Below are 10,696 nucleotides of genomic sequence, written 5' to 3'. Positions count from 1 at the left end.
CAGGGCATGTGCGTTAATTGCATCAAATATTTTAACGTGATCAATTCAAAAAATTAATTCACGCCCGTTAACGCGGTAATTTTGACAGCCCTATAAATTATATAAACTTTTCACAGGGTTATTTTTAACCTGTATATAGACCCTACCCACTGACGTCACAAAACCACGTGCTCGCTGTATGGTTCCGCCCCCTTGTCCGTCATTTTGTGTCTGTATTATCAATGGTCTCAATTGATCGAGCAATTTATAATGCATTTCATGGAAGACCCGGTGCTTTCGGATGCCGTAAACTCACTTGATGCGTTGCATAAAAGGCGTTATGTGGAAAAGCTTCAGTTTATCCATTCGCCAGATCCATATTTGATGCCTAAATCGATGTTTGACCTGCTGTCTCCGCCGTATTTGCCTGACATCTGCTAGCTAGCCTGATATGTACAACTATCTTGTCCACACAAAATCAGCCTATTCTCACGAAAGTTTGAAAAACTTTTTAAGAGCTTGGAGGCTTATAAATACTTCGTTGCTGGTTGGGTGAAACAGGTCCTCGTCCACGAAAATTCGGCAGGAATCTATCTTGTGCTTGGAAAGGTGAGTTACGAAATTTTCAATTCAAAATCTTTTGTTATTGCTAACATCCACTGTCAAGTCTAATGTATTTCATGTCGTTTGTCAATGGAGTTAGGGCTTTTAATGTTTATTTGGTTTAGCGATAGCACTCTCACTACATACATACGTGTATGTTGTCGGCGATTAGCCTAGCAATGATCTTAATTGTGGTTGTCAGCCCAAAACCCTCTAAATATATATTAAATGCATCTTACCAGATATAAAATGACTACTACATAATCTGTGGTAATCGTTTGGAGCCCAGTTTTCTCGTCGAATTGCAGCAGCCAATCTCGCTCTCTTCTCTCCGGGTCTCTCGGAATCCAGTAGAACTTCAAGTCTCTCCGTCTTCTCCGTCTATCTTCTCTGTTATTGCAACCGACCGCCACACACGCCTTCACCATTTTGATTATTAATGTTAACGAGCAGAAAAACACGTCGTAAATAGGAGGAATGTACGTAGCCGTAACAGGGAAACATGATGTGTTGACGGACAAGTGGGCGGCACCAGTCAGGAGGAAGGAGTTGTGACGTCACGTGGGTAGGGTCTATAAATATCAGTCTTTGAACTCAAATGTGATGAAGTTTCTTTCCACAGGAGTGCACTTTCACAAAGATGTTTATTTTTCAAAAGCTCACCGAGAAAACATTTACTTATATTCTTTTGCCATACATGCACCTTAGCTGGGAGCTACAACGAAGCATTAGTATAAATTCTTCTATTGATTATAATTTGATGTAGATGAGGCAAAATAATAAGGATTCCTTATTTGTAAAACCAATTCTGTTGCGTTTAGACTAGGGCTGTCAAACGATTAAAATTTTTAATCGAGTTAATTACAGCTTAAAAATTAATTAATCGTAATTAATCGCAATTCAAACCATCTATGAAATATGCCATATTTTTCTGTTAATGATTGTTGGAATGGACAGATAAGACACAAGATGGATATATACGTTCAACATACGGTACATAAGGACTGTATTTGTTTATCATAACAATAAATCAAGAAGATGGCATTAACATTATTAACATTCTGTTAAAGCGATCCATGGATAGAAAGACTTGTAGTTCTTAAAAGAAAAATGTTAGTACAAGTTATAGAAATTTTATATTAAAACCCCTCTTAATGTTTTCGTTTTAATAAAATTTGTAAAATTTTCAATCAAAAACTAAACTAGTAGCCCGCCATTGTTGATGTCAATAATTATTTACACAATACTCATGGGTGCTGAAGCCTATAAAATCAGTCACACCCAAGCGCCAGCAAAGTGCGGCAAAACTCCATAAAACACAATTAACAAGTGAGCATTTCACTGTACCGTCATTTAAATCTGTCTGAGCGGGCATCTGCATTAATTGCGTCAAATATTTTAACGTGATTAATTTTAAAAATTAATTAGTGCCGTTAACGCGATAATTTTGACAGCCCTAGTTTAGACACATGCAATGTTTATGTTGTGACAATACAAGTTAGGCCAGTGAGTGGCGCTGTAGGAGTGTGTACGTATAATGCGGAGAAGAAGAGATGAAAGCGTCTGGCTAGGATGCTTTGTGGTGTGATGCCATGTTTTCACTGCTACGAGTTCATTAAAAAAGTAATCGAATGCTTCATATGGCAGCTTCTTTCTAAATAAGCAACACAACAGATTCCAAAACAAAAATCCTTTTAATACTGTTGATTTTAATGGAGGCGTCTACTGCTTTAAGATGGCAGCTGTTTACTTCCGCAGCAGAGTCATTTTGCATCGATTACGCTTTATATGTTCTAACACTGCCAAGTCTGCCATTTTGCATCTAGTTCTATATACATGAAATCGACTATAGCCCGACGTAATAATACGACTAATTCTCGTACTATTTTCCATCCATCCATCATATAATGCTTAATCCGGGGTCGGATTACGGGAACAGCAGAACACAGACGTAATGTATTGTTTTACTTACCTGTTTCTGACGGCGCAGCGTGTCAACTACGTAGCACTCAGCTAGCTTTGCACTTGGCACTTAGGCTATATTCTATGAAGCCGGTCGAGCATAATTAGTCGTGCAGCCACCTTTGCATGATACAGTTGTGTTGCAGATGTTGCACTGAGCTGACAGGTCTTTTTTTTTTTGTGAAGTTAAGCCAAACTTTTGAGCGACGCCGTACAGTGTCCATGGTTGTAAACAAGTTGCAATGCACAAACACGCGGTTCTTATGGCTTCTTCGTGGTTTTCGGCAGCATTTTTTTCCCCCCTACTCGACGGACAGGGCATCGAAACGAGGAATCGAAATTTTAAAATTTGAATGGTTCCAGGAGAACCGAAGCGTTAGAACCGGGTCCAATCAATGCGCAATGCTCGATGCCCAAACCTGAATGGATACCGGAAGCAGTTGTTCGCAGTTATTTTGTCTAAAAGTTGTGCTACCACATATTAGGCTGAGGGTGCCAATACATTTTTGCGGGGGTAAAATGATTTTTTTTTTTTTTTTTTTTTTTCATTCGTTTGTTTGGGGGGTTTTTTCATTGCAAGCGAAATACATGAAGATATTGCTACCAAATCATTTGTAATTGCAATCATTTTCTGGGAGAAATTGAGCATTAGCTGACAGAATAGCAGGGGTGCCAATACTTTTGGCCAGCAGTGTATCTGATTGTTGAGTTGTCAGATTAACCGATTTAAAAAAAATAATAATAATAATTGTTAGTTGCAGCCCTACTTTAGTGTAAAGTGATTGTCTCCTATAAAATGTAAATGTTCCCAAAAAAAATTAACTAGAGAAAGGTTGTGGTTATGAGTGTTCTGTGTGTTGTATGCCTTGTCTGGAGCCCGGGTGGTGAGGAGCGTTTCCTCCTGGTGGTACCTCCTGGTGGTTGGTCAGTTCCTTCTCCAGTTGCTGGGACTCCTCCCTCATAGCAGACAGGAAGTCTGCAGGTGACTGGCAAGGAGGCGTCGACCGCTCCACGTGGTTGTAGAGTCCCTTCCACATTCTGAAAAAAATATATAAAGTGTATAAACAAAAAGACAAGGAGCTGTAAGGGGAGCAGTAGCTCATCTACAGTAGTGATGGACGAAGTGCTTACTATTTTTTACTTAAGTACAGATACAGGTGCAAAAAATGACTAAAAGTACAAGTATCTAAGAAAAAAATCCTCAAGTACAAAAGTACTTGCTTTAAAATTCACTTTACAAGTAAAAGTATTTTCTCCTGATGAAACAATGTAATATATTTTTTATTTTATACATTCAGAGATCTGAGTCAATGTTTTAAGCACCAGAAATTCATTGACTGCTCAGTTTTATTTAAAACTGTGCAGAATGGAAAAAACAAGCAATAGAATTTGCTGCACTGTAAACAGAAGCTTAACAAGCTCAAAAATTCAGCTTAATGGTGGATTGCGAGCAACTACCAGGTGCATACTGCCACCTACTGTACAAGAGTGCAGCACAAATCTGAAGGCCTACTGCTCTCACTGTTGGTTTTTATTGGTCAATATCTTGTTCACCTGACTAATCTTGCGTGTACTCGTGCTGCTGCCTCTAGTGCTCAATTACGGTTTACAGTGGTACCTCGACGTACGATCCTTTTGACATCCAACGTAAAATTTGACTGGTAATTTGTCTCCACATATGACGACATGCCTGAAATACGATGACTTATAATAGCGTCGCGACATCATTGTTTTCCCCCCCAAGATGGCAGCACGGCGGATTTTCTTGTGAGAGAAATCAACATGGGTCCCAAAGGTTAGTGCAGGTGGTGAAAAAAGTGACGCTTACCATTGAAATTAAGAAGGAAATGATAGAAAAAAACATAAGCGTTGTGTACGTGCCAGTGAACTGGCTACAGAATGCGGGTCATGGGTCATCCCACACCCACCAACAACAACAGAACATGAAAAGCAAGTAAAAAAAAAAACTTCCCACTGTTCTACACCTCTCTCACTCACGTTGCTCACATGGTGCGTTCAGGAACAGCATGCAAAACCACAACCGCCACATTCGAACCCTTCTTTTGGTATGTGCAATTAGGGCCCGAGCACTAAGCGTGCAAAGGCCCTGTTGTTTTGCAAAGCATTATTTATTTTTATTTTATTTATTTATTTTTTCCAGGGCAAATGAAAACGGCCAATTTGGAGGCCTGAACATGCACGAAAAGTCACCAAAATTTGCACATAAAATTGTAAATTTCGACAATTTTGGAACATTGCAAAAAAATGTAACAAAATGGCTCAGTGGCGCCCCCTTGAAATTTTAAAATTGGCCTATAACATTAGGGTCCGTCAGTGTAGAGCAATGAAATTTGTGGAGTCTATACCTTGTCCAAAACCGCTCCAAAAAAGCATTGACACCCATATTCCAAACCCAACAGGAAATCGGTTATTTTGGATCGAATATGAAATTTTTATCGATTTACAGGGTGCACATTTGAGATCTTTTCGCCGAGGGAGTTAGTTGGATCATCTTCAAAATTGGTGAGACTGTTCAGGAGACATATGAAATCTTAAGTTTTTTAAATGGTGCGTTTTCATTCACGGGTCTGACCTGGCCGTGGTGCCAAAGTCGGCCATTTTTTCGGCAAAATGACATTCAGTAAATGACTAATAGTTCCTTGACACAACATTCAATCTTTTTCATATCTGGCATGTATTTGCGGTATCCCACCCTTAACACGAGTGCATTGAAATATTACTCATTAGGCCTAGCGCCCCCTAGTGAGAACAGGAAATGTTTTTTTTTTTACAAGACAGGTTCCTCCTCCAAGGGAAAAAAATCTGTTGACCTCAAACCTGCATCAGGGGAGCCTTAAGACCTGTGTTCAGGTGCCTGATGAAAAATATTGAGGTTTCGTTGAAGCTGTGGGGTCCAAACAGGAAAGTGAAAATGACAGTCAACAATTTGTCTCGCAAAAAACTGTTGACCTCAAACCTGCATCGGGGGAGCCATAACACATGTGTTCAGGTGCCTGATGAAAAATATTGAGGTTTGGTTGAAGCAGAAGGGTCCAACAGGAGAAGTGAACATGACTGAAGCCATTTCGTCTCACCACAAGTTTTGAACAGTCATAACTTGGAAGATCTACAACATATCTGCGCCAAACATCTCATGCTTGTTGAGTCATACTCTGAAGGGTCCTGTAGGGGTCATTTGCATCAACCCTACAGCGCCAATTAGTGGCAATAGAAAGTCACTCGTTTTTCCAATACATGTCCATGTCTTTTCAGGTTGGTCATTGTAGTTTCAAGACCTTTTGAAATACTTATTTTACGGCCCATGTCCACATGTCTCTGTCTGTTGCCGTGACGACCCTTTGTTCGCCATTAAAAGGAAATATTTTTTTCCCAGAGACTCAGGCAGCTTATAGAGCCACAGAATTTGGCACACTTGGTCGAATTGGCCCAGTTAGAAGATTCCTTTTGGTTGTGAATAAGTGCTTGGCTGCACAGCTCAGTAGTGGCTCCTTTTTTGTAGTACTCTCTCCAATAGGGGTTTTTATCTCTTAGGTGTGTGAATGTAAAGAGGCGACTTTCTAGCATGTTAGGTTCTAATGAAATGATTAGAGAGGAGGATCTGCCACCACCCTGACCTGATCACTGTCCGAGTTGCGTGACGTCCGAGTTGCGCTAGATTGCGAGGGCCCGTTCAGTCCTGCTTGCAGGCCTAGTTGCGATTAGTACCTGCAGTATTTATCAAGGATTTTGCATTGGTTTTTGGGCTGTGGAACGAAGTCATCGAATTATAATGTATTCTTATGGGAAAATAGACATTTCGACTTACAAACCAGGTCCTGGAACGAATTAAATTCGGATGTAGAGGTACCACACAAGTTGCAGGGGGCTTATCGATTGCGCCGGAGGCATGAAAAAGAAACTATCAATTCACAACGAGGGAAAAAAACAAAAGTAACATGTAACACAGGCAACAATTTGAAAAGTAGTGGAGTAAAAAGTACAGATATGTGCTGTAAAATATAGTGAAGTAAAAAGTACCACTTCATATTTGTACTCAGGTAAATTACAGACACATAAAAATGTACTTGCAGTAAGTACCTTAACGAACTACTTTGTTACATTCCACAACTGATCTACAGTGTTAGAGACCCATTGGAATTAAAAATCAAATTATCATAAAATGTGGTCTTATCTTCATCAAAATTACAACCAACATAATAAATACAATATTTCAAATAATATTGCAGAGGGTCCAAAGTAAATTCTGGGATTAGATAAAAGAATAATCATATCTTTTCATATAAAAAAATACTCGCATGTACGATAACGCGCTAAAAATGCGTTTTGGAAGACTACAACATAACGATACCAATACCGGTTTTCGTCTGACGAGAAAAGAACTAGACGAAAATGGATAATAGTTTCTGTCACGATGTGTGACATTTTATGTGTAGTTACCCTGCATCGTAGCAGTGTCTGGTTGTGACACTCGTGATGTGCTAACCCCCCCCCCCCCCCCCACCTGTGTCATCACCCATCACCCCAGCTTGTACACACGGCAAGATTTGTTTTCTTATCTTAGCTAGAGAGCATAGTAATGTGGCTTTAACTTTCAAAGGTCTGTGCTGAGTGATGATGACACACATTAAATGTAACTTGTAGCATTAGCATAGCATTTGCATTCGGCGAGCATCCTCTTAAAACTCTTGGACAACTTTTATTTATTTATTTTTTACATACATACATACGTTCATAGCATCCTGGTGGGTATAATTCATTGAAAATAATGTACTGTTTTCCCACCGAGTGTGTATTATCACCAAGTTGGCATTGTCATTGCAGACTCTACAATATGTGCTCATCTGTCAATGTTCATTCGAAACAGATGGAAACTATTTTTGGAGTAATTTTTCAAAAAATTTTCAAACGAGAACATTTTTAGTTTAAATTTTTTTACTAAAACTAGACGTAATTAGTCTTGAGTTTTCGTCGACAAAAACTAGACAAAGACAAACACGTTTTGACTGAAATATGCCTGCAACTAATAAGTATTATCGTCCCATAGACTAAGACAAAAATTAAAAGGGCTGCCAAAAACAACACTGCTGAAAGGACACAAATCAAGTCAGTATTTTTTTCAGAATTGAGAGGCTATGCGTCAGTAACTTACTTAAAACAGTAGGGGGTGGTGTTAGGTCTCAGGACACCCTGACATTGACTCAGTTCAGCCTTGTACAGTGGATTAGTAAAATCCGCTCTGTCCTTCCACAACTGAGGCCACACAGAATGACTCCGCTCATGAAGCCTGAAACGACACACAACAATGAGCGGGAGAAACAATTGTGTATATTAGATTTCAAATGAAATGCATTGAATAGTATCTTAATATGTTGAAGAGTAAAACTATCAAAAACCAATTTCATGAACATTTGGTATATAAGATAGCAAACCCGATTTGAGTCAAACATCTTACATGTGTTACACATAGAATAATACAGTACTCCCTGACAAGGTCAGAAGAAGATTGAGGCGATTTAGAATTCATAAGCGGCATGGAAGATGAATGAATTTCATTCATTCAGTCACAGACTGTTTAAATCTATCGTTACCTCATTTCCTTGCGTTCCTTCTGACAGTTGCCCAGGAAAGTCCCAAAATGGCAGGAGTAAACGTGTGTGTGTATAGCAATGAGGAAGCACTCGTTAAACTCAAAGGCACATGGAAACTGCTGAGACAGCTGCCACACACATTCCAAGAACTGATCAATAACCGGAGACACCTCTTTCGGATCACCATCCAAATGGGCATACCTATAGAAGGAAATAGAAATGTTCTCTTAATATTGCCCATGCTTTTCCAAAGAGGAAATTCATTTTTAATTCAGGTCTTTTTCAGTGTCGCTTTAGGGGAGAATGAAATAATCAGTGTTGTTAATCTTACTTTAAGTTACAAATTTCTTCTCCCAAAAAGTAATTGCGTTAGTAACTCAGTTACCTCATTGTAAGAGTAACTAAAGTACAGTGGGGAGAACAAGTATTTGATACACTGCCAATGGGTTTTCCCATTGGCAGTGTATCAAATACTTGTTCTCTTCACTGTAACTGACGTTACTTTTCGAGTTCTAAATGTTATTACGTTATACATTCTACAGTGGTATGAAAAACTATCAACCTTTTGGAATTTCTCACATCTCTGCATAAAATCACCATCAAATGTGATCTGATCTTTGTCAAAATCACAGATGAAAAAACAGTGCTTTAACTAAAACCACCCAAACATTTATAGGCTTTTATATTTTAATGAGGATAGTATGCAAACTATGACATAAGGGGGAAAATTAAGTAAGTGAACCAACACAGTTAATATTTTGTGCCCTCCCCCCCTTTGGCAGCAATAACTTCAACCAGATGCTTCCTGTAGCTGCAGATCAGTCGAGCACATCGATCAGGACTATTCTTGGCCCATTGTTCTCTACAAAACTGCTGTAGTTCAGTCAGATTCCTGGGATGTCTGGCATGAATCATGTCATGCCACAGCATCTCAATCGGGTTCAAGTCTGGACTTTGACTTGGCCACTCCAGAACATGTATTTTGTTCTTCTGAAATCATTCTGAAGTTGATTTACTACTGTGTTTTGGATCATTGTCTTGTTGCAGCATCCATCCTCATTTTAGCTTCGACTGTCTGACAGACTGCCTCAGGTTTTCCTGCAAAACATCCTGATAAACATTTGAATTCATTTTTCCATTAATGATTGTAAGTTGTCCAGGCCCTGAGTTCGCAAAACAGCCCCAAATCATGATGCTCCATCCACCATGCTTCACGGTGCCGATGATGTGTTGATGTTGGTGAGCTGTTCCATTTTTCCTCAGTTGTGTGTTACTCCCAACAATTCAACTTTGGTTTCATCAGTCCACAAAATATTTTGCCAAAACTTCTGTGGAGTGTCCAAGTTCCTTTTTGCTAACATTAAACGAGCAACAATGTTTTTTTAGACAGCAGTGCCCGCCTCCGTGGAGTCCTCCCATGAACACCGTTCTTGGCCATAGTTTTACATATAGTCGATGAGTGCACAGAGATATTGGACTGTGCCAGTGATTTCTGTAGGTATTTAGCAGACACTCTAGGGTTCTTTTTTTTTTTTATCTCTCTGAGTATTCGTCACTGAACAATTGGCATCATCTTTGCTGGACGGCCGCTCCTTGGGAGTGAAGCAACAGTGCCAAACTCTCACCATTTGTAGACAACTTCTCTGACTGTCGATTGATGAACATCCAGACTTTTAGATATGTATTTGTATCCTTTCCCAGCTTTATACAAATAACAATCCTTGATCGCAGGTCTTCAGACAACTTTTTTGACAGAGCCATGATGCACATGAGACAATGCTTCTCATCAAGACAATTCTTACCAGGTGTGTGTTTTATAGCGGGCAGGGCAGCTTCAAACCAGTCATCAGTGATTGAGCACACACCTGACTTAAATTCATTGAATTCATTTATTCATTCAATTTCCATTGTTTGGTAAAAATTGTTTTCAATTGCTCTTTAGGTCTCCTTAGGCCAGTGCTTCTCAATTATTTTCTGTTATGCCCCCCACAGGAAAACGTAACCGTTCCTCGCCCCCCCCCAACTCTGTGCCGCCACTATAAATATACTGTAGTATCATTTGTATATAAACTTATTATTATTATAACTACACCTCTGCATAACATTGTTATATTTAATATTAAAAGAAAAAAAGTAATATAGATCAACTTCCAATGAAGTGTAAAAACAAAACACATCCATACAGTAAAAATACACTTGATACATTTTCTGACCGTATGATACTGAAAATTAAAATTGAATAAAAATCAATACATAGTAATAAATTTAAATTGATCAATAACATTAACTCATTAGGATAAAATGCCAAACAATTATGCCGAAAAAAAAATAAATAATAATAATAGAACAAAAACGACAGTGTCATTGGATGGAGGGACAATTTTTATTTTTGCTGCAGGCAGTATCAGCTCCTTTGCTATGGTGTCAGGTTATTTTGCACTGAGCAACTAGGTATGCCACCTTATATGATGCTGACAGTGCTTGCTGGTTTACTTTTGTAACACTGACTAAGCGGGAGGATTGCTGGCAATATTCAGCACGTT

The 10,696-nt window shown here is 39.0% G+C and overlaps 1 protein-coding gene across 1 annotated transcript in view; it reads right to left on the bottom strand.

Annotated features, from left to right (window-relative positions):
- Positions 1 to 10,696, bottom strand: part of LOC130920494 (myotubularin-related protein 7-like) — a 38,284-nt gene that overhangs the window by 5,780 nt on the left and 21,808 nt on the right. Inside the window, exons 11-13 of the mRNA XM_057843769.1 lie at positions 8,154 to 8,354; positions 7,715 to 7,849; positions 3,456 to 3,582 (exon numbers count right to left, since the gene is read on the bottom strand). Of these exons, the coding sequence (XP_057699752.1) occupies positions 3,456 to 3,582; positions 7,715 to 7,849; positions 8,154 to 8,354 (463 nt within the window). The remainder of the gene's footprint in view (positions 1 to 3,455; positions 3,583 to 7,714; positions 7,850 to 8,153; positions 8,355 to 10,696) is intronic.

This window comes from Corythoichthys intestinalis, chromosome 8, assembly GCF_030265065.1.
Source record: "Corythoichthys intestinalis isolate RoL2023-P3 chromosome 8, ASM3026506v1, whole genome shotgun sequence".
NCBI lineage: Eukaryota > Metazoa > Chordata > Actinopteri > Syngnathiformes > Syngnathidae > Corythoichthys > Corythoichthys intestinalis.
Note: the sequence above shows the minus strand (reverse complement) of the source record. Positions and strands in the feature narration are given on the sequence as shown.